The 25,743-nt window shown below is 33.0% G+C and overlaps 1 protein-coding gene across 1 annotated transcript; it reads right to left on the bottom strand.

Annotated features, from left to right (window-relative positions):
* LOC119075415 (collagen alpha-3(IX) chain-like) lies at nucleotides 1-24,934 on the bottom strand. The gene is made up of 7 exons (XM_037181858.1): nucleotides 24,773-24,934; nucleotides 16,186-16,248; nucleotides 8,397-8,454; nucleotides 3,903-4,030; nucleotides 1,757-1,918; nucleotides 1,648-1,693; nucleotides 1-227 (listed from the first exon to the last, which is right to left on the bottom strand). Exons 1-7 carry the CDS (start codon nucleotides 24,884-24,886, stop codon nucleotides 1-3), a joined length of 798 nt encoding a protein of 265 aa, XP_037037753.1. The 5' UTR covers nucleotides 24,887-24,934.
* Nucleotides 24,935-25,743: the final 809 nt, after the last annotated feature.

Genomic DNA, 25,743 nt, shown 5'->3' with positions numbered 1-25,743 from the left:
TTAGTTATGATTAATATTCGATAAAGTTAAATATTCATTGAAAATTAATTGATTAAGATGTAAATAAAGCAATGAACTTACATCATAATTTTCGGGGATTCCAGGAGAACCTGGAGGCCCTGGTGGACCTTGGATACCTGGCACACCGTCCAGTCCAGGTTCTCCTTTGTTGCCTTGGAGTCCTTCTGGACCACGAGCACCGGTGTCACCACGTTCGCCGCGGTCACCTGCAAACAAAGATTTTAATGTAATATTTGATAATTAATTAGCATAATCATTCCAATAAATAAATAAATTAGTTTTCACAAAGGGTGAGTCCGAAAAAAAAAACATTACTAAGACCTAAGACTAATCACATGAAAAAAATTGTATTTTTCGTACAAAGACAGGAAATGACGATTTTTTCAGCACCAGTCCTAAATTATTTTGTGCACCGGACAACTGAAATACGACATATTTTGCCATGATTTTTCGTTGAGAAATATCAGTTTTTCCCGAACGATCGTGTCGGAAAAAACTTCATTTCTTTCAAAGGAATTACATGAATTTTTCCATGACTATACGATTGAATGTTGAATGTGAAGCGTGTCTGTTTTCAAGCAAATTGATGTGTTTTGTCTATTTCAGTTGTCCAATGCACAAAACGTTGTTCGTAACTCGACAGGAAATGGATTTTTTCGACACACGTCCAAATTTTCCTTACGAGCGGAGCGACTGGTACTGAAAAAATCGTCATTTGCTGCATTGGTACGAAAAATACTATAAATTTTCTCTTCATTTTTCTCCCATCAGTAAGTATTCAAAAATTCAGAAAAATGTCATGGATGAATCATACTGTAGAAGAAAAATAAGAAGTCACAATCACAACGAAATTCTGTTTATTCACTTCACATGCATTACCAATGTTAAAACTTCTACGTTATATTGACGTGGGTGGATACCGAATGTAGCATGAATAAAGAAAATTGAATTGTGATCGTTGAAAATGTGACTTCTTTGATTTGTCCTAAAGAACAGACATATTTTGAGATTTTTTTCAGAGTTCTTCGTCAAAGAACTAAAGCTTGAAATTACTTGATACCTGAACTAAAAATATTTGAACCTGTTTTGACCTGAACCTGATACAAACAATTTTGAGCTGATTTGAATTTAAATGACACCTGAATATTGTGATCAGGGCAGGTATACCTGAAAATTTGTATGAACATTTCAAGTCAACCTCAACTGACAAGTTTCAGAAATTCAGGTTCAGATCAGATTTATTAATAAAAAACTGACATGACCTGAAGTTTCACAATCATTTATTCTTAATTTTCTTCTTGCTTTATACAATTTCCTACGTTCTAAAAAGTATGTTCTAAAAAGGGATCTCAAAAGGGTTCTCATCGCTCTAACTTCTGCTTATGGTTCACAAAAATCTTTGAAATATTCTACATGTTTAGTAGAACAAGAAAATTTTATGAAGTTACTCAAAACTGACCGAGGTCAAGACTTTGACCTCTTTACATAACAAGAGCATAACAACCCGGACTATAGTAATAGTAATTACGTTGTAGAAGCTTCAAAATTACTAGAACTTTCACAAATAGTTGACAAGGAAAAATCGAAAAAAAAACAGAAAATTCTTCAAATTAAAAATTTACATACCTTTTGGACCGGGCAATCCGCGTTCTCCTGTGGCACCAGTAACTCCCTGTTACATAACAAAAAATTAAATATTACAACTGTATTGCTGTTTTTGTGGGGCACAAATTACCGTTAGTCCAGGAACTCCACCCTTGCCGTCTTTACCTGGTGTTCCGGGAGGGCCTCTTATCGATTCGCCGAAATCAATATCACGTTTTAATAAATTAAGGATGGTTGTCGCATTACAAGTACATTCGCCACCACTAAATGTTTTCTTACTTGACTCGTTAGACTGAAAAATAAAAGAGAAAAATATAAATAAATTAGACTTGTTATGTAAATTCATCGTAATGTACGACTGTACGACTTTACATGAAACGAAAAATAAAACAGCACGTATTGTGTTACCGGAATAAATTTTGATTTCCTGAGTCTCGTTTCAAATTCTAAATACATTTCCGTTAAGAATTTTATAATGCGTGTTGAATTACAGGACATACAAAGAGACAAATAGTCTCCACTTTATATATGCTAGGCCTGTTAAGTAAAGTATTTTCACTGGGAAATATATTTTCATGAAAATTATTACATTCGTAGGCTAGTGTAGCGTGAATAAATTCATATAGACAATTCTAAACAATGAGTCTGTGTGGACCTAAAACTTTAATTTTTATTTCAACACGTGTAACACATATTTCGGTGGTCGAAAAGTCTATATTTTTTGTTAAATCATATCTTCAATTTGAGTAGCAAGGAAAACTTAACTGGACTATAAAACGGCCTCGGCATAATTTTGTAAAATAAAAGAAGGAAACGTTAAAATTTATCTGCAGGGAACAATAAAATATTTATTTAACATCATTGCGTATACATTGTATCGCTTAAAAATGTCGACTTCAGTGATGATGACACAGTTTGATATTGTTATACGTTCAAATTATCGTATGATTTGATATTCAACGCATACATTACGAAAGTGTGACTTGGTGTATTGCTGTGTCGAAATGATAAGTGTTATACACAACTGACGATTGTTGGAAGTTCGATTCGACGCAATTAAGTTTAACATTTTGATTACGCCAAAAATAGAACAGAAATGGAAACATCGAGTTGAAGCGTTGAATTACAAAAAGTAATTGCAAAACCTTCAAAGATTGCAGTTTCTTGTTTCTTGCAGGTTCATGTAGTAAAGCTACTGCTTGTAATTAGTTAAAGAAGGATGTGACTAATTTCACAATGAGATTAAAAATGGAAACATTCAATTTATATATTTTTACATTGAGCTCAATTAACATCAATGAGTTTCATGTAAGCATTTTCTAGAACTTAAAAAGACGTTATGTAAAAACTAATTGCATTAACTACATTTCAATGAAAGGATGGAAATACTATTCAGCTACTTGTAGCTGTACGCCACTACCTAACGATTTTCAACCTCTCATTAGAAGAAAAGACGAAAAGAAAATTACATTTACAAAGAAATGATTGTACGTTCCAATTATGCTATGCCAAGGAAATCAACACAAAGCTTTATGAAACTTACAATTTTAATCCAAGTGGCTAACATTGTTGACGTATCAAAGACCACAGAAATGTATACATTAATTCATAGATATAACGTACTAGGTATTCGCTATACATTTAATAAACAAGATTTAATTTTGGTGACGTTTGCGATGTAGAGCTTTCCTCTTCCTACAGTCGATTTTCTATACATTGTAAGCTCGGTAAACATTTTTGATTCTTCAAATCATGAAATATTAATAACACAACCGGAAAGCTCAATTTTATCTATGCGGAACGCGCATATTTATTTACAATTATATATAAGTGGCATGTTGCTCTCTATATACGTTTAAACGTAAGCGCAAAGTCTTAATTATGTCCTTATGATCAAGTACATAAATGGGGCAATGTATGCATAAAATATAATAAAACATATAAAGCAAAAGGAGCATGTGAATTTTATCGTAACTTAACTGAACTGGCAGTATTTTGAGTAAACAACCCGGCAATATTCATTTTCGAATGTATAAACCTATTTATTCATTCAATGTAAAGTGCATGGTGTACGGGTAAAATGGTACATTGCATTACATTAAAGCTTAATGTCTGTGTGTTTATTGCAACCAATTTAATTTACAAACGGCATATTAATGTGCTGTACCGCATAAACATTAGGTTCGGTGTATTGTTTCAGCTTATTCGGCATTAATTATGCTAATTTATTTCTACAAAAATTCGGAATGTTCAAAGATTCGTAATATTTGACTTACATTTTCTGATGATGATCCGATTCCTGGCGGCCCAGGTGGACCTGGAGGTCCTGGAGGCCCTCGAATCGTTTCACCTGGAGGACCTTTAGGACCTCGATCGCCTTTTTCGCCTTTGAATCCACCGTATTCTGCAAAAAAGAAGAAAGTTGACAATTAGTTAAAAATGTAAGAAAAATTAAACGAGAAAGATTTTTCTGACTTATATGAACTTCTATTGTGTTTCTTGCCCATTAAAGGCGCAACAAACAGAACTTAAAATTAGGAAAACATAAAATCGATATATTGAAAAAGTTCCGATTTCATGCATAATATTTAAGATGATGATAAGTGTACAAAGAATTAAAACAAGTAGAAGTACTTGTGCCAATTACAGTACAAAACTAATCTTGGTCACTTCGCTTCCCGACATCACCTCAAAAAATAAACCAAAACTATAGATTCAGCAAATTTGGTAAACGATGTAGAAAATTTATTAGACCCGTACGAAGTACTGGGGTCTTATGGGTTTACGCATACGTTTGTAACACGTCGAATTGGACTCCCTGAGTAAGGGGAAACCTATTGTGGTTGTCTAGAGATGCCAAATCCGCGAAAAAAAAAATGTCCGTCTGTCCGTCTGTCCGTCTGTCCGTCTGTCTGCACGATAACTTGAGTAAAACGCATCCGATTTTGAAAATTCGTTTTTTTCCCGTTTGGTAATGTCAAAAGACAGGCTAAGTTCGGAGATGAGTGATTTTGGATCGACCCCTCCCGAGCTGTGGCCCAATAAGGGCTTTACGGTTTTTCGAAGATATCTCCGGACATTTAAACGTTAAACTTGTAAGTGATACGTCAAATAAAAGGTATTTACAATACCGATCGACAAAAAAAAAGTTTATGGAAATCGGATGACCGACTCGTGAGTTAGACCCCTTGGTGTGGAACAGGCACAGGGCGGCAAGCAGTTTTTGCTTGTAGGTCGGCCACATTTGAACATATTTCGTCTGTTTTAGCTTTATTAGATAGGTATTGACCGTACCAATCAGGGAATTTTTTTTTAATGAAATTATGTTCTCCGGAGCGTGAGCTAGGTCTCTTGGAGTGAGCTCTTATCTGGCTACTCGGAAGTACAGTGAACGTGGTGTATTTTGACAATATCTCGAGTAAATTTTGACCGAATTTCATGAATTTTTTTTTGTTTGAAAGGTATTAACGAATGTAAAGCGTCGGTACTATTTCCGGTCTCCTAACAAAATGGCTGCCGGCGGCCATATTGGATTTTAGTAAAATAGAAATATCTTGGGAAAAATGATACTTAGAGAGTTTCTGTTAACATGGAAATAATTTGTTATGTGTGTGGGGTTTCAGGGATTCCATATATGGACATCTATATATACCTATATACAGCTATATACAGGCATATAGAGCTATATAATAGCATATATTTATCTGTGAAATGTTTATTTATAGTGAAATATAGGTAAATATAGCGGTATATAGCTGTTTAAGTAGGAATTTATGAAATTTGTCTTCGTACGGGGCTGTCTATATTGCCTCCGGCAATTTAGTTGTATATGATAACAAGGCAAAGAGGGGATAATGTAAGTGTTTTAAAGGGAGAATAGTTTTTCAGCAGAGAAGAAAATGAAGTAAGAGAAATGAAGAGTTTCACATTAAAGGCTTTTGATACGAATAGGTGTTTCGTACGGGTCGGCGTTAGCTATGTTTATCTTTATAAATTTGGTTTATTGGGTAGAGTTTACACAGTTTCCAATACCATTATTTTAAGAGTGAAATGTGTAACCGTCTGTCTAAAATTCTCCTTGTTACGAATTTTTCCAACGGTCACGATTATACTCTACAGATTTAACTAAATAGCGACATAAAACTTTGTCAATTTTTATGAACGACCATATTTTGTTCTGCCAGTTTTTTTTTCTGTTGTTCCGCATTTTTATCGATGTTATGCTCTGCTGAAACTCATATTCAGCGTGGAGAAAAAAAATCGCACACAAAAATGTCAACTAAATTTCGAATGAAATCAATGGTAAATTCAATTTTACGATTATCACAATTTGTAGGTTTTTTTATGCTGATACAAAGTGACTTTTTTTGGGGGTAACCAACTAAGCAACACCGTCTGACATTTTGTATTCTATTTTTGTTTGTCGAAGTTTTCGTTTTTGCTGAATTTTTAATTTAAGTGTATAGTGTACCTATACTCTAGAATAGTTAACCCCTCGTCTTTATCTGCAATACAGGACATAAATATTGAAGATGAGGAATTTTAACGACATCTAAAACGACCACCGCATTTATGTGTAAATGTAGTAAGGTTGAACATTAATCGAGACAGTTTGATATACTCGTCTTTCTTTTAACAAAAATTGTTGTTTGTAAATTGTGACCTACCGAAACGCGTCAACGTGGAAAATGTTAAATGTTGAGGATTTTCATTATTGGACGTAATGTCATTAAGGTTTTCTGATTTAATTCAAATGCGAATCCTCAACGTCGTTGAGTCATATCAACGAAGTATTTAAATATCAAAATGCCAGATACTGTCTGAGAGGGAAAGTATGTTCTCGTTTCTACCACTCTTCCTCATACGATAAATAAAAGAACAAATGAAGAAGAAACTTCAAACTAACTTGACAAATTTCTTAATATTTTTCTTGAAACTTTTGCTCAGACTCTTGCCCGCGCGAAAACTTTTGACTTAAAACCGTATTTAGCTATATTACTCGTGGTACAAAAACTTTTTATCGAAATCTGTAGGGTACAGTCCTAGAATAATTTACCCAATTACGGTCGTTGTATACTTAACTGTATAAAATACTATTTCACCTCTGCGGCTACTTTATACCATTTGTACCGAACATTCAACTTGAAACTAAAACCTTTTCTGCAAACAGTTCAAGTCATGTAGAAAAAGTTGATTTATTATAGAAAATTATCTTTTCTTTCTGTGTCGAACAAATTTAATTTTTTTTTTTTTTTTTTTTTTTTAAATAAGCCGTCACGTTCAAGATCGTTTCAGATGTTATAGTTGAATAATAACGTGGTTAACCATAAAAACTTTCCTCTTGATGGTATCCTAGCTTTAGGTGTAAACTTAGGGTACTTAAATTGGAAGAGTCATTTTTAAAATTAAAATTTCCAGGTACTTATTCAGCTTCAAGCATGTTATCGTTCGAGAAGAACTCCATTGATGTTGATGAACTAAATTCGTTCTATGTACAATAGTACTACATTAGTAAAAATAAATCGGTTTTAAGTAAAAAGTTTAACAAGTCTGTATGTTCGAATTGGATGTGCTTCAGACGAAACTAGAATCCTCATAAATTTATTTACAAAAAAAAGTTTGCTGTAGCAATTCGATAAGTGATTGACAAATATCACTGATTTTCCTTGGGAAGAATAAAATATTGAGAAAACTTTTTCTATTTAAGCACAGTGATTTACGTTAAATTGGTATTGGCGTTTTTGGGTGGTTTCAGATTAAGAGTAATAATGTTATTTGTTTGGAGAATACTTTTATTCAATATTAATGACTTCGTCGAAATTGTATATCTCGAAAAGTGTGCTGGTGTTCGGATACACATAAAAATGATACATCACCAATGTATGTATATAGGTATGATATATTCTGCGATATTTCAGCATTTCGGTATAATCGAAAAGTTCATCAAACCAGTTAATCAAGTGACCGATTTATCACTTTATGGATAAATTTCAAATTATTAAATTGAACAATTAATTTGGAATCGCTGAATTGGAAAATCACTGATTATCATAAAATTTGTTTAAGGCCGTGGGAGATGTATGGCTAAATGGACTTAAATTTGAATATGGAATAACCGAGCCTTTTAATGTCGGAAAAACTTTGTAGGATTGAGTTTTTTGTGACATTTTGAGAATTCTACAGTTTACTTTGGTTGGAAAAACAGAATTTTAGATTCATCAGAGTTTTAAAAGTCATTGATGTTCACGACGTTCAAGACGTTTGCGCTAAAAATTTAATAAACTGGAAACACTTAATTGAAACACTCTAAAAAGTCTCAAATACGTTCGGAACTAGGAAACCCCACTGTATGTCCTTTTTTACGAAATTTCGCTTCACTATTGTCTTCTCAATAATAATGTAATAAGAGTAATAAGCACTAAATGACATTTCCTACCTTTATTGTATTAAACTCCTCATCATTCACATTACTAATTAAGACTGGATTATCTAGTAATAAGTCTGAAAAAGATCCTATGTATGAACTCTAATTATAAAGTTTTGTAATGAGACCAAGACCCCTAAATCTAAGATGAGAGATGCCGAAAAGTTACGTCTGCAGAATCTGTGATACACAGGGTTGGGAGTAAATAGCTTGATCGAAAAAATATCACATTATTTACAAATTAATGTTTTGTGATGAAGTATAATGGCAAAATATAATCAATTTAAAATTGTTCTAATATATCGGATAACATTTTCCAGCGCAAAATAATTGAATTGAATCTTACCTCTGTTCAACGGTGGTGGTGACATAGGTGGTGGAAGAAATTCGTCATCGTCGTCCGTCTGTGAAAAGAGTAATAAGGAAAATATTAAATTTTTTGCTATTTTGTAAAATAATCTATTGATATGTATCTGACAAGTAAATTCGAACAAATGAACTGAAATACAATATTTTGCGTTGTCTTCTTGAAAATAATGTTATTTTTGACACACAACATTTAATATTATAAAATAGATTTTCTGCTTTTTGATAAAATGACGGTAGGATATATCTGGAGGGTAGGTTAAATATTTTTTTTTTGCATCGAATAATACACAAAATCATTCGACGAAATATCGACCCTTTTTATTTTATTCCGATCAATGAAATCAGAAAATCCGCTAACATAAATTTTTTTTTTCTCACAAAAATCATATCAAATTCTAAGTATAAGGTATCCCACCTAAATATTTTTAGTATCTCTGCTATGCAACCCATATTTTATTATATTTCTGATTCTGAATTTTTATTTTTTTGAATTTTATTTTAAATTCAAATACACTGTGACATAATCGATGTACAATTGTGTATGGAAGATATATCGAGGAAAAAACATTTCCATGATATAAAACCCAAAATTTTGCGCTTATCATTTTTACATTTCGGATATACTATAAAATGCTGAATAGAATTTTATGGTTTGCATGCATATATGTATATATAATGATTTGAATAACATTTTACCAGTTTGAATGATATGATACTTTGGTGAGTAATTTAATAATATTTGAAGCGACATACATAAAACTCATTCACCATTTCACCAGTGAATCGAACATTTTGTTAAAATACATATTCAATTTCCGGTAAAGGTTGTTAGGTAATGAGGCAGTTCGCAGTGATTTGCTGCATTACATTTTTTGTCATTTTTTTCCGCTTAAAATCGAGTTCATTCAGCAAATTTTTGATGTATTTTTTTGTTTGGTATGGAAACAAGGGCGATATTATGAGTGTATAATGTCAATCACCGTAATATTGTGATTCACGAGACTTATAGATAGTTTTCACAACGCACCCGAAAAAAAGTCATTTTCTCATCCCATCTGAAAAGTCGGGAGCTTTTTTTGTGAAAACGTTGTGTTGACCTCGGGAAAAAGGAGGAAGTTTCATTTTATCGGGTGACACAACAACATCCTTGAAATGAAATTTTCAACTTTTTTCCCCCTCTGTGAACAAATAACTATTATTAGACCAAAAAACTGACTAAACGATAGTTGGAAGTTGTAGTGTTCAGTGTTCTATATAACACACTAGGGTGTATCGATTTTACCTACTTTAAACCTACATCCACACCCATTTGCACCCATTCGTAGGTAGCCGAGACTATTTTAACTGGATCATTTACTTTAGAATCCAACTACTTTTGAGTACCGCACAGCCGTTTGAACGTTTATCTTAAGAGTGTTGCTGCGCCAGTAAGCCATAAAAACTTAATCAAAGCTACCTCTTCTGCATGTACTCTCTTTCACCTCTCCACCTGCTTCTGTGGTGACATCGAAATAGTTATTTATAAAACCGAGTGATAAATGCGTTTTTAGGCACCAGATGTGTAGATTGTTACTCGAGGCCGTAGAGTTGCGAAAATGTATTATAGAAGACCGAAATTTAGTCCAAACGGCTGTACGGCACTCAGAAGTAGTCGGATTCGTCAAAGTAATAATGTATTTATGTTAGTCTGGTATCGAGCTGGGTTTTCAAGTTGATGAAATCGATCCACCCTATTATAAATACACCATGCATTTCGGATACAAAATAGGAAGCAAGTGGTTGTACTATAGGCAAAATTATAATCTCTTTTTACCACTGTATTTGATGTTAGCTTTAATTCAGCATTATTGAATCAACATAATTTCATGTTTAATTTTTTATGAAAAGCTTTCCTATCACGCTCAGTTTGCTCTGAGGGTTGCGCTTCCGATTTTATTGAATGATAGCCACTTTTAATTCCATATTATATGTATTTTACATTATAACAAATATGATGCATTACTAAATATTATCATATTGATGTTTAAACTTGTGAATGCACCGATTGCTATTGAAAAACAATTTTCCGAGACGCAAACGTCGAAATCATTTAAGTATTTTTAAGCGAAATTCAATTTATAGTTTACGTCGTGAATTAAATTGGAAACTGTAAGTGACATGACAGTGAGCGATTTCGATTAGGTAGAGTTGATTGCTAAAATTTCCTTTTAAAATATCAATTTTTAAAATAAGAAAGTTCTCACGGGGAGCTTTTTGATTTTATCGAATTGGAAAGTAATCTGAGACGTCTTCCGAATGACGTATACTTTTCTGTCAATTTTTCGATGAGTATTTCTACCTCTTTCAATTTTGGCAGATGAATCAGGCTGCGGGATTTGAGGCTAGCTCTGATGTTCATTGTTGCATGTTGAACATCCTTCTCTATATGTGTTTTCCAACCGGAATGGTAAACAGAAATGTCATGTTTTTAATTATACATCAAAACAGATTGAAACAAATGAGTTTTTTTTATGATTTTGTTGAAACTACTAGCATGAATAATATTTTGCTATAAATGACTGTTAACGGAAGTTTGATTCATGCTAATTATGTGAATATAAAATTGAAAATATACATCAACCAATCGAATAAATTTGTTTAATTTTCAAAGGTCTGTTTTAACCCGATGACATAAAGTTGAAAAATAATTTGAATAAATGCGCCTCATTGCACGAATATCTATAATTAGTGTATGCATTTTGATTTATTAGGTAGGTAATATAGCCGTATTGCATCGCTTTAAATTAGTTGAAACTTTTAGAAAAAAAATCGAATCCATATCGCATACCACTATGAAATGATATTTCCAGTGAACATGAACTACTTACTTTGCGTGTGAACGAAATGATTAGAAAAAATAATATACGTCAATTGTTCCACATAATTTATTTGAAATAGACATACAAGGGTATGTCATAAAGGATTAAATTATTAAATGACATGACATGGATTAACAGCGGTATCACAGAACCTTACACCAATTTCGAATTTTTATCAATTAACAGCGAATAAATGTAACGATATTTTATGTCTAATTGCTGCAGGCAATTAAATACACCTGTACATAAAAGCAGTGTGTAGAGATTTTTTGACAGAGTATTTCCTTTATAAGTCGTTCTCTCACTTTGATAAAGTCGATAATCCCACATTGTTGCTTCGTAATATTACGTATTTATTCGTCATGTTTAAATTTTTTTACTTTACTAGTGAGGTAATGTGGCCTTTCCCTCACTAGTGAAGACCCTTTCCCTCGCAGAGAGTAAAACCCTCGGATACTTTTACTCATCTGGATACAAGATATCAAATTACTTCACTGGTATAGTAATGTATCACATACGCGCGGTGTTAGGATGTCAAAATTACTTAACTAGAAGAATAATTCAAAAATTATACTTAAGTTCTATGTTGTTATCTCGTTTTCGCTTAAGTGATAAAATAGAGTACACACTTGTTACTATCAGTGTCGGCAAGCCTCGACTTCTTCGTGACAAGTGTGAAATATATATTTAAGAAAAAGCTTATTTCCTATTAGGCCTGTTAATTTTAGAGAAATAGTCTCAAATTCATCTGGAATGGTGTTTATCTGGTCCGGAAGGCTAAAATATTGGACTCGTATTTTTTTTTTGGAATTTTAAAAAATGGTTTAGATCTGGGGAGCGAAGCATTTGTTCAAATGTACGAAAGCGTTGGTTAGAAGAGAGGAGAATGATAGTGTATATCTTTTTTACTCTTCTAACCAACGCATTCGTACATTTGAACAAATGCTTAGCTCCCCAGATCTAAACTATTTTTTAAAATTCTAAAAAAAAAAATACGGGTCCAATATTTTAGTCTTCCGGACCAGATAAACACCATGCCAGATGAATTTGAGACTATTTCTCTAAAATGAACAGGCCTATTTCCTATACATTCGTTTTTTTTTTTTTTAAATAAGTTACTTAATTAGTTTTTTTTTTTTAATAATTCAATGGGTAGCTTCAAAGCAGTCACAGTGCGGTTTGAACAACTTTTTTTCGAAAAGTTCGTAAACATGGGGTTTTCTTGTTAAAAATGATTGGGGTGATCGTAACGATTATTTTTCTCCTAAATTTAAAATGTTTTGTCCGGGCCTTCTCGAGAAAAGTTGATTTATCTTGTCAAAAATGGCCCTTTGTGAAATGTTTTCTACTAGGAAAGCTCGTTAATGTATTTTTTTGGTTTTATAAGCACAACTTTAAGAAGTAGAGACTCAAACCTTTACAACGGTACCTTACACACCCTATTCGAGCCTTTGACATATGATTGGAATCCCGTTGTCGACGAACTGTAAGGAAATTTCGATGGATGTATGGGTTTTCCCGGTATTTTTTTTGGCTAATAGGTCCGAGCTATTTTTTTTTTCAATTGTTTCATAAAGATGACATCCATACCTTTCGATTGATACCAAACAAGACATATAAAGACTCGACTAAGGGAGCCGAAACTGATCGAATAACGATTTTTTATGAAATAATGGAACTCGGTAAAGTGTTTTACAATTCAATTTTTCAGGTTTCTTATTACTTTTGCAAGAGAAAGAGACTCTAACCTTCATAACAGTACCCTACACATGCTATTTAAACTTTGGACGAGGAGTAGGATCACTTTCTTCGAGCAGTTTTAAGGGAGTTACAAACATTTTGCAACAAAAAAAAGTTGGTTTTATACAAAAATTTTAATTTTAAATTGAAACGATTACTTTTTCCACATTTGCTAGCGCACAAAATACATATTCTTGTACGATTGTATTCACGTCCTTTAGAATTTTGATCTTTGGCCATTTCAATTTTTTTAACGATAAACAAATAAATACCCCGCACTGATTCTAACCAAATATTTAAACAACAATTTGACCAGTACGAGATTTTATCAACAACAACAAAAGCGCCAATACATTGAAGCGCAAGAACAATAGGCTACAGCATGTAGAGCTTTGTGTAGTTCGTCTCTTTTTCTCGTGTAAATATTGTTAACTCTTTGGTTTCATTTTTTAACATCGCACATTGAAAATGGAAATACTAAATAAATACTAAATTTTTGTATAAAACCAACTTTTTTTGTTGCAAAATGTTTGTAACTCCCTTAAAACTGCTCGAAGAAAGTGATCCTACTCCTCGTCCAAAGTTTAAATAGCATGTGTAGGGTAAGGGTACTGTTATGAAGTTTAGAGTCTCTTTCTCTTGCAAAAGTAATAAGAAACCTAAAAAATTGAATAAATGAGATTTCCTGCTGTAAAACACTTTACCGAGTTCCATTATTTCATAAAAAATCGTTATTCGATCAGTTCCGGCTCCCTTAGTCGAGTCTTTATATGTCTTGTTTGGTATCAATCGAAAGGTATGGATGTCATCTTTATGAAACAATTGAAAAAAAATAGCTCGGACCTATTAGCCAAAAAAAATACCGGGAAAACCCATACAACCATCGAAATTTCCTCACAGTTCGTCGACAACGGGATTCCAATCATATTGTTGAATTTAGGAATTCATATTTCAATGTTGTTCATATGGACATATCGGTCTAGTCATATTGTTGTACATAGTCGTAATCATATGTGACAATAAATGTTCTTCTTGTTTGTACCTCCACCGGGTAAAGATCGTCTTTTATTTCGCTGTGCAGAATCATCAAATCTTAATAGGTTATAGAGCCCAGGAACGCGAAAATAAAAGTCGAAAAGTGAAGAACAGAAGCCGCAGATCGTCAACAAATTGTTTTTCGAAATCGTTTACCGGCATGGATAGTGTGCGATTGCGGAGAAAATTTCTCGATTTCATCGAATCAAAATGGATGTGAACAATTTGAAGGCTGGTGGATCTGCGAAAATGGTGCGAACTGTATTGGACTGCGAGGAAACGCTGAAAAGAAAACGACAGAAGGGCTTAACACAAAAATCATGGATGGATGGTGCTGTGTGAGAAGGACTCGGACGACGAAAAAGGTAAAATCCGGCGTGATTTTACAAGGTTTTTTTTTCGATCACACCGAGTGAATCAAAGGCAATCATCAAGGCGAAATTTTGTGTGAAAGCAAGGTCAAATTGGATCGCTCGATTGTTCAAATGGATGGTGGCGTGCCGTGTGAGAAGGATTCGGACGACGAAAAAGGTAAAATCTGGCGTGATTTTGGAAGGTTTTTCGGTCACACCGAATGAATCAACGGCGATAAGCATCATCAGGAGAAAATTGATGTAAAATCGATAAAATTGGGTCGTTCAGCTGGCTGTTCAAATGGTTTTGGTCGTACAAATGGTGGCGTCGTATCGATGGACAGTGTACATGAAATTGAACAAGACAATCCGGAGAAATTGTGGTTCCGGCGAAATGAGGTTATGTTTCGGAAACCGCATGTTCAATTGGAATCTGGTCAATTAGAATCTCGTCATAAGAAGGATTTAGGCGACGAAGAGGTGTAATTCGGCGATGGAAGGTTGTCACGTTTCATCAGCTGTGTAAATCGATTAAATTTCGTCGCGCGTATGAGGACAAAATATCAATATCGGCGGTTACATCGTTTGCCAAGAAGTCAGAAACATTGGAGTTATCCGAGACGATTCATTGTGTGTCTGCGTTTGGAGGCGAATCATGTGGTCAAAGAAGGGAAGTATTCGGTCGTATGAATCACCGGAGAAATGGCGTCTTTGATTGTAACGATGATTAGATCAAACTGGCAACATTGGGCGTGGCGATTATGCAAATTTGGAATACGATGTTCGGTACAATGACGACGAGCAATTGGGGTCTGAGATGAGAGATTCATTATCGGTAAAAGTGTCTGATCGAAGGATACGCTCAACGCTATTATTGTGTGAAGATTTTGTGTTTTTTTTTATGTTTTGCAACATTTTTTCACAAAGAATTTATTTTTTACCTTGAATTGTGATGAGAAAGAATTTTTCCAATTCAGGGAGAGTTTTTCGTTAGTTTATTGACAAGAATTGAAATATTCATTCAGGGAGAGTGTTGAATTTAGGAATTCATATTTCAATGTTGTTCATATGGACATATCGGTCTAGTCATATTGTTGTACATAGTCGTAATCATATGTGACAATAAATGTTCTTCTTGTTTGTACCTCCACCGGGTAAAGATCGTCTTTTATTTCGCTGTGCAGAATCATCAAATCTTAACACATATGTCAAAGGCTCGAATAGGGTGTGTAAGGTACCGTTGTAAAGGTTTGAGTCTCTACTTCTTAAAGTTGTGCTTATAAAACCAAAAAAATACATTAACGAGCTTTCCTAGTAGAAAACATTTCACAAAGGGCCATTTTTGACAAGATAAATCAACTTTTCTCGAGAAGGCCCGGACAAAACATTTTAAATTTAGGAGAAAAATAATCGTTACGATCACCCCAATCATTTTTAACAAGAAAACCCCATGTTTACGAACTTTTCGAAAAAAAGTTGTTCAACCGCACCGTGCAGTAGCTGTTATGCATTTCATAATTCTTCTGTAACCTATGACAATGACAGAAACAACCGACAAACTCTGACAAATGTAAGCTTATAGTAAAGCGGCTAATGTGACTTCAATCTCTTGAAGCTTGTTAAAGAAGTGATAGACCCAACAATAAATCTCTGATATGATTGCTATCTATTACGCATCGTTAATATGAATAATTTTGTAAGCATTATTGTCAAAGAATATGAATATTCAATATCAGCAAATACATTTCCATATTCCAAACAAAAACGAAACACAACTCACCGTAAAATCATCAGATTCACTATAAATATCTCCCGAACCGACTTCATCATCCGTTACAGGTTCCTAAGGAAAATCATAAATAAATAAATAATAAAAAAGAAATCATCTGCAATTGAAAAATTCAAATAAAAATAAAAGCAAAAATAAAACAACTTAAAAGATAAATAAATCCAATTTCCTTCAGCTACTCTAACAATGAAACAGTTGAGTAGATTTTCCTACAATTTATTTGAAAATATTTTCAGTCGCATGTCTCAATATATTTTGCATTTCATTCTTTTCCAGATAACTACTCAGCGCTTATTCGTAATAAATTCTTCACAAACAACGAGAGTCAAAAGTATTTACCTCATTTATTATACACCGTAATTGGTCTCACTCAAAAGTTTACTGAAAACAATTGTCTAGTGTTATTGTTAAACAAGTGTTTTTCATCTTCTTCAAGAAGCAGATGAGTCCACAAATTGAAGAACTTGCTCAGCGTACGTATTAAAATTTCCTCCTTAAATCGCTATTCAATCAACCCATTTTCCTCAATATTCATGCAAACAAGTTGTGATGCTTTCATAAGTCCGCTATTATTTAAACATTTTGCAGCCGAGTTAATACAAATTGGATACCTCAGTGAGCTAAAGGAGCGTATAGCTACATTTTACAATTTTTCTTATACACAAAAGAAAGATATTAAATTTACTCATAACGCGTGGTAAAATACCATTTATTTCGTGGATGAAAAACTGTACCTCGCAATCTTTTAGTAAAATATTTTACGTTTCTGTGGGACATGTGATCATTGCTTCTCATGTGATCATTGATATTGCCTATCCGCGTCAAATCCAAAAAGAACAAAAATAGTACATTTTGTTACGAGTGATGAAAAGTTGAATTTTTTAGTACCGAAAAATTCACCTTTAATCACGAGTCACAAACGACGATTTTTGTGCTTGAAAACTGAAATGAAACGAAACCACAACACCATTAATATGGAAATCACTCTACAACCATTTCAACAACAAAGTATGCACACTTGATCGCGGCCTGAAAAATATATATGAAAATCCATTTTTGGCCGGAGAGAGCGTCCGAGAAAGTACTTTCTTGGCAGCAAATACCTCTCTCTGAGAAGTACAGAAAAATTGAACTTTTTGTGCTTGAAAACTGAAATTCGATGGATTTCTAGGCTTGTTCGATAATTCATTCGATTGATAAAATATCGATTATTTCCCTGGAATCGATTATCGATATTTTTAGAAAATCAATATCAATCGAATGTTTTATCGATAATCGATAAATATCGACTGAAAATCGATAAATATCGCCTTATATTCGGTACATAACGACTGATAATTGGCAAATATAGACTGATAATTCGATTTTCAGTGGATATTTGTTGATTATCAGTCGATATTTATCGATTATCGATAAAACATTCGATTGATATAGTATCGATTATTTGAAAATTTTATCATCGATTGATGATATTTTTCAGTGAACATGCCTATGGATTTCGACACGCATTCTACGATCGAAAAGATACTATAACGGTATTAATCTGTTATTCAATTCTGTCATTAAAAATCTTCGAAACGTTCTGCAACGTTAACACTTAATTTTAGCTTCATATAACTTCATTTTCTGGTTTTATTATGCTCACATTAGATTGTTATTGTCTTTAAAATGTTCCGGGTAAAAAGTAGCGTATGTCTTCAATAAAACTTAAACTCAAGTGAAATCTTCACACTCGTTAATTTTTGTTCTGTTTACACTGACAAAAAAGTTTCGAAAAACTCAACTATTGCAGGTAACTTTGTCTCTAGGTAATCAGTAATCTACTATAGCTGCCACAGCTGTAGCGACCCATACAAAAAATACAGCTGCGGCAGATAATGTAGATTAGGCAAATCTACCTGCTACAGGTGAGTTTTTCGAAACTTTTTGTCAGTGTATTCTCTTTTATCTACCTAGGTGAAATAATAGCAGTGAAGAAGTGCTATTATTTCGCCGTCGGTAGATAAAATAGCGTATTCACCTCTTTCCAAATGTTTACTTAGACACTTGAGGTTATAACATTCGCCTTCGGCTCATGCAATAACTCCCCAAGTGTCTAAATAAACATGTGGACAGAGGTGAATAATCTACTGTTCTTAACCAGGCAAAATCACATAACAAGAAAATTACAATTGAAATAGATACAAAAATTCGCTTAGCAACGGCATCGGCAGCTAGTTCATTAGACAAACATAATCTGTCGTGGAATCTAACCTCGGTTAAGAATTGCTCTGGTTATCGTGTTAACAAATAGTAGAAAATGTTTCTTTTGAGAACTACTTCCAGATGGTGGAACCGATACCGCCGATTTTCAAACTTGACCTAGGGAATTCGATTCCTCGTCGAATAAAAAAAGTTTTTGCAAATCCATTGAAATTTACACAAGTTATCGTGTTGATAAAAGCGACAAAAGCGTTACGTTTATACATTCAACATTTTTTATAACATTTCCCTTTATTTTCAATCAATCAATAGATCGAACGTTACGTACATACATTTTCTTTCATTAGACCCATGACTTTCAGTCAAGGGAATAAACGAGAGCTTGAGAGATATACACACATCCTCAGTTTATCGAGAATTATGAACCCTAATCACCGAGTTATTCCATGATCACGATGAAATGGGAAATTAAACTCGTTAAGAAATGTACGTTACCACTATTTTTTGTACCATTAAAGTGGTTTATTGCATTTTGGATTCATATTGGCAATTAGAAGATTTTTTTAAGTTGATTTTCAAAAATTTATTGGAGTATGAACAACTGCATTCCATGATGCATAATTTTCTATTTTATTATGACACAATCAGATTACGTGTCTACATTATTTAATATTACGACAGAGAATGCTGCAGAAATGTTTTCAGTGAAAAAAGGATCAGAAAAAATGAATTCCAAGAAGCAATCTGAATTTGAAAATTATTCTACTGTGTTGAGAGCATTTAGTTTAAGTCCTACATAATTTTACCTCTTACACAAGAATTACATCGAATTCAAAGAAAGTTGTAAATTTCACGGTTTGATTAATTGTAATTAAAGTAAGGAAGTATTTCCTTACATCCTACGAACATCATGATTTCAGTCAAGAAGACTTTGAAAAGCTTAAACACGAGTGGTAATTTATTTATATCTTGATTGAAAAGCTATCTTGTTTTATAGAATATTGAATATTAATTGCCTCCACTTTAGCAATACTCTATTTTATATGCAGACAGAAAGATGATGAATGTTGATTACCATATTATGAGTTCATTGTGTTCGAGATACTCGCAATTTGATTTAAATTTATCGCATGGCTGCAATTATTATTTGATTATTATTTCTGAGACGTGAAATTCAATTTGAACGATTGCATGACGAACAGAATATCTGACATATTGATGTTCTGGGCATGATGAGTGCTAACAAGCACATAATTAGTATTACATGAATTGATTTCGATTGAATACCTGGTGTGTGTTACCCCCTGCCTATGAAACAATCGCGAAAAAAAACGTAAGACAAATATCGAATTTTCTCTCCATCAAGCAAAATGCAGCTCCAACCAATTTGGAAACTAGAAGTTTTCTGAAAGCATGTTCTGTAAATGAAAATCTGTACACGTCAACGTGTATAGTGCTGCACAATATCAGTATGTACTAACAGTGCTGATTATGAAAGTTTTCATGTGGAATTATTAAATTAAAATTAGTAGAAGGTTCATAAAACAGCAAAAATCCCGTATTCTCATGCGCTTAGAACATGGTAAAGCTTTACAATTAGCTTAATTCCGCTTAAATTAATTAGTTTTGCACAGGTGCACGTACAATCTTACTATAATGAACCGAAAGTGATATGAAAATGAAAAGTTGTTCGCATCTAAAATTGTTCGTCCTAACAATGCTAACACACACCATTGGAGGACACAAGAAATATTAAACGCCAATATTTACATGTATCATTATAAAGTGTGTACTGACGATAATCATGGCGACCGATTCAGGCGCGTCGGATAATACCCAGAAATTTAATTCAAACAGCAGAAGGTGTATTAAGTATAAAAAGCTCAAAAAAGAATGATAAATTACATCGAATACATTATTTTTAGTTGGAAACTTTATTTAAAATGACATATCACCTAGACGCACAGATGTGTATCACCTGACGTGAATGTATGGATGTAAATTGCTTTAGTCTTAATTACATATTGTTTCTGAAGTAGTCTCTGTTGTTTGAACTATGATAAAATATTTAGAAATTCCATGACTAACCCAGCATGGGTTATTATGTGTTACAGTGCCTGTATATATTGGGCGGTATATCAAGTCAACGGTTTTAGGTTATAAGCTATGAAATAATTAATATGTACTAAGTGTGTATTATATAGATACTCTTATTATTACTTTATTTTCGGGGTGGTTACGATCACTACATGTTGAAGGTTATATAAATATACGTACGGTTATTATGTGCTACAATTGTTTTATATTACATCCAATATACTTTGTCACTGAAACAGTGTGTTGCACGGTCATGTATTTGTAGCATTACATAATTAGAATATTCTTTCATAGATTAATTATTCATACCATAATGCTTTTATTGCTTAATTAGTCGCATATTAAATTCAATGGAGGGATTCTCATCTTCATTTTTATAGTATTGACATAATTACTAATGGAATTGCATCTTCCTAATATCTCTTTATGGTTGAACATAGAAAATAAAACTGACAATCGTTCTGAATGTTTTAGCGACAAAATAATACTATATTATATCACAAGGACGTCCTAACGGAGGATTTAGACCCAATAACTAGTTATTTATACAACCGAGTGATAAATGCTTTTTTAGGCACTAGATGTGACAATACGGCCTCGAGTGACAATACACATTGTGTGCCTAAAATAGCATTTATCATCGAGTTGTATACAACGTTTTTCGCAATAAAGACAACGAAAAGTCCTATTTTTCGTCACTTGTTGTGAAATACTTATTTATGGCATCGAGTGCAAAGTACTTTATTAGGCTCTAGATGTGTCATAATACACATCGTGAGCCTAACTAAGTACTTTGCACCGAGATTCATACAACGTTTTATGCCACAGAGGCATCTCAAAACATGCAAATTTTGCATATTCTGATGGTGAGTGGCATAAATAATATTTCAATACTGACCATTTGTTTTGTTTGAAAATATTTCACACGAATCAGAAACAGTGGCGTGAAATGACAATACATACAGGTCAATACAAAAATATCTTTTAGAGTTTCATTTCTGTAAGAAATACACTGGAAGAATTAGTAACGTTGAGAACGTATGACATCGAAAAAGTTCTGAAACATGATACTAAAAATCAAGGCTGTATACTTTGGGGAGGTCACGCAGATACAGATACGCGGGTTACACACCACAGTTGATGATAAAATGGCCGATTTCATACAAAAATTCACCTACTCTGATGATTCTCGTCGTCTTGATGATGTGGTGAATTTTTTGTATATGTAAAGTCATCAGAAGTGGGGTGTTCCCGCGTATCTAATAAAATGGCGGTCTGCGTGACCTCCCCAAAGTATACAACCTTGACTAAAAATGTCGTAATTTTTCTGTGGGGCGCTGTAAGGGATTTTTCCAGAGCAATACAAATTCTAATCCTTACCCTCGACCACAGCGAGAAAACCGAGTTATGAGCTCTTGGTTTTCTTAAATTGAAGAATGTATGTTAACATAAACAAAGTAACAGATTTGGTATCAACAGGTGATAGTACCTTCAACAAAAGAAGCTATAGATTGAGAAGGCTAAGAAAATCTGACAAACAATTTTATTCCACCACTCTAAAACAATTGGTAACGTCAATGATCAATTAGTTAATTTCAAAATCATACAATCCTTCTATTTTGTGTGATTATTGAGGATGTGAATTGTGTTTATTTCACAGACAAAATCAGGGTGCGAGTAATATATAATTACGGTAAAAGTTGGGTCTATAATAAATTTGTTTAATAGTATATTACTTCCGAGGTTCCAAGTTGTGTATTTGATAAGTGGGGTGTTACAGCCCGACCCGAAGGGGAAGGCTGTATTCCCCACTTGTCAAATAACAACTTGGAACCTCGTAAGTACAATGCTTTACGTGATTAGGCAATGTAAATGAAAATGAAACATGCCGTAACACGTAAAAATAGTTTAATAACTAATATCACTTCTAATATTTCACTTGTGCTGCAGTAATATGACAGTAATAATTTCAGCAAGACGTGACACACTTTTTGTAGCTCGTCTAGAATTGGTTTTTCAGGCAGTCGTTATTTCATTTTAAAATATTCTTTCATCTAGTAAAGCACGTAGTGGCGAACCATTAAATTTGTATCTCACTACAATGGGGAAAAAATTACCTGGCACCAAAATTGTCTGCATTGAGCTAAATACTGTGCACAACAATACAACTGGCTTACTATTAATGGCATTAAATTGTTTCAAAAACATTCCACAAATTATAATTATAAGATAGAATTAAGTCCACAATTACTCAACTTGTTCCAAACCCAAACATTGTATTTAAAATTGTTGTTGGTAAACAAACAATCCAGACAAAGGGTATAAGCGCGTGAATAAATGACGTCAGTTAAAGTAAACGCAGAATAATTAAAAAATCACAACTTTGAAAATCGCTGACAATGGTGACAAAGGATGTATTATTAAGACGAGACAAAAACATTTTCAAGAATTGATATTTTTCTACCAGTTTTGACAATTTAATCTTCGGTTCAAAGAATGAACTTCATTGCCTGCAACGTTCTTGGGGAATATATTTTTTGCTTGAGCTAATATTTCAACCATTATCACAAAAAACATTTTTGTCGTTAAAGAACCTTTGTCGACGAAAGAAAACTGAAGCGTAAATATTTTCCAAATTGATTAAATTTCAGAGGTAAGTAAAAATTTAATTGCCATTTTATGGTGTAAAGGCTAAGTAAATGAAAGTCATGAACCATAATCATTTCCAAGCAATTTCTGATGATTGCTAGCATAACCACAGTAACATTAATTTTAATTGAATTTTAAGAACGTTAAGCTGAAACAATCATCGGGACATTTAAGTATTTGAATTTTCGAAATTTAATTTCTCCCAACTTTAACGTTTACAGTGGCCGGAGAACATTTTTTAGTATTTAAAAAAATGACACAGTTTAAAGCTCAACAATTCAAAATCATTTATTTCTGCATTTCGAACAAAGCCCTTTCATCTCTGCCATAAATAATTTAATATCCTTTCGCTCCGTCACTGATATACCAATATTACAGTCATGGGATAAAGTAATTTATCATAACTTATAAATGTGTAATCCTATATCATCTTCAAGTTGTTAAAAACATAGAAAGGCTATTTATTTAGCCATGTAAAGACGTACGATGATGGTATATAGATATATATATATGCTGCGAACATTGTCTGTTCTTCGAAAAGCTGGTATCCATTGCAATCCAAATATATCAACCTCTCCGCGGGAAACTGTCAAGAAACTTGACTGCTTTTAAAAAGAGTCATCAAACTACTTTATAAGGATTATGTATGTTGGTTCATGCTAGAAATTTTTCCGCATTTTTGAGTTTAGCTATAAATAACCTGGGTGATAGGGTGATTATTAATTACGAAACATAAATGTGGATGTATAAGTACACATTGTGTATGGTATGTAACCCTAGAGTTTTTCATTTGTTCATGTAAAATAACTGAAAAATAAGATGAGATCTATTGTACGTCTATTCATTATGCCACATAGGTCGGCACAAAGAATGTTTGAAACATTATGTTTCGGATGGCTGATAAAAATGGTTTTGCTGATTATATTCAAAGGTACGAAAGACATTGTTGATACTTTCACAACTTGGTATTTTGATAAAAATTCCGACTTTACGAATATATACGCAAGCCTAGGTGATTTGTATGCGTATGTCATTAGTCGGAGAAATACTTTCTCTAAACAAACATTTGTCTCTCTTGCTGAGGAAAAAATTAGCACATACGTAATACGTATTGAAAAAGCCACAAGAAAAGTAAAACTTCCTATCTACAAATCTCTTGTAAGACACACAAAATACCCGACCTAATTCAAATTTGTAATTTATTTGCATAAAAACGTAAACACAAAAATCAAATTAAATTCACAGAACGAAAAACTAATTTTTTTTTAAATTCAACACTGCGAAGAGCATAAAAGTAACCACAGGGAAAGAACAATAAAATGCAAAATTATTTTATAAGGTGGAGGTACAAATAATTTAAAGGGACGCCAGCGGTAAATATGCAAGCATAAAGTTGTTTTCTTTGCATGTGGTAAATTTGTTCCAAATTCCCCATATAGCGTTTCATTCGAAAACTTACGATTCTCGTACATTTTCGTGGAACTAAATTTTCAACGAATTTTATTATTGTATACGAGTTCATTGTGTAGCCTGGCATCTACATGCAGTTCCATTTCCACATAACTGAGTTTATCCGTCGCATTCTCTTTTTTTTCCTTCATTATTATTTAACGGATTATTATTTACTTACCGCATTTGTTCTGTTGCACAGCGTTGGTATAACATCTGGATAACCATATAATTTTAAAAATTGAAAAGCTCCCTGCAGAAATAGGAGTGAAAATATTTTAAATTGATAATTCATGATTTAGTTATTTAAATTTTCTCCATGAACTGCCATTTAATTTCCGTACAACAATAATCAACCAACATCTGATATGGATATGTTGTTTTCAAAGTAAACACAGGCGATTAATCCCATATATTTGTATAGTATAATATCACACAACGATTATATACAAATAATAACCCATCATAAGCGGTTATTAGTCTTTCAAAAACAATCGACACACAATCACGGAATCCTAGAGTACGCAACACTATGTTAATATAATAATGTCGATGTTATACAGTGTGATGCCAGGATATTATTAAACATTTTATGGCATTTATAATTCAATATATGTAATTTTTTGTGCGCTGAACAACAAAACAGCAACTCTAAAATGCTTCAATGAGAAACATAACATTAAAACGCAGGTAAGGCACGCGACGATATTATCATACTTTGAAAAAATACACAAGAAATAACGACAACACTTAAACTATGTTATCTACCATGTGGTTTGCACAATTAATTTGAGACACCGCACGTCAATACCGTGTGTCTTACTAGGACCACAACCATAAGATAACTACCAAAATTGCAAATTTAATTTTTATTAGGAGGTGGCAGTTTCTGATGTGTACACATGCATACTCACGGCTCGGTATATGAAAAAGTTTTTAGCTGACCAGAAAAAAAAACTTATTTAAAAAATCAACAAACTTTTTTTTTTCTCTTCGCATTAATGTTTGCAGTAACATTTATTTCCTAATTTACTCCGTAATATGGGAGTGTTGCATTTATTATTTAGTTTTGTTTAAATTCTCTTCAAGATGTTTGTTGTTCAATTTTTTTTTATCTTTGCCAAATATAATGTGTTTGATGATTTCTATAAC

Source organism: Bradysia coprophila, unplaced genomic scaffold (assembly GCF_014529535.1).
Source record: "Bradysia coprophila strain Holo2 unplaced genomic scaffold, BU_Bcop_v1 contig_203, whole genome shotgun sequence".
Lineage (NCBI taxonomy): Eukaryota > Metazoa > Arthropoda > Insecta > Diptera > Sciaridae > Bradysia > Bradysia coprophila.
This window is presented reverse-complemented; position numbering and strand designations above follow the sequence as displayed.

Bases quoted from the DNA above. Each gene is read 5' to 3' on its own strand.
- LOC119075415 (XM_037181858.1), bottom strand. From the start codon at position 24,886: ATGAATTATCAATTTAAAATATTTTCACTCCTATTTCTGCAGGGAGCT. The intron at 1,919-3,902 runs GTAAGTCAAATA...TTTATTTTTCAG, and splicing joins TCGGATCATCATCAGAAAAT to TCTAACGAGTCAAGTAAGAA. The intron at 1,694-1,756 runs GTAATTTGTGCC...GTTATGTAACAG, and splicing joins GTGGAGTTCCTGGACTAACG to GGAGTTACTGGTGCCACAGG.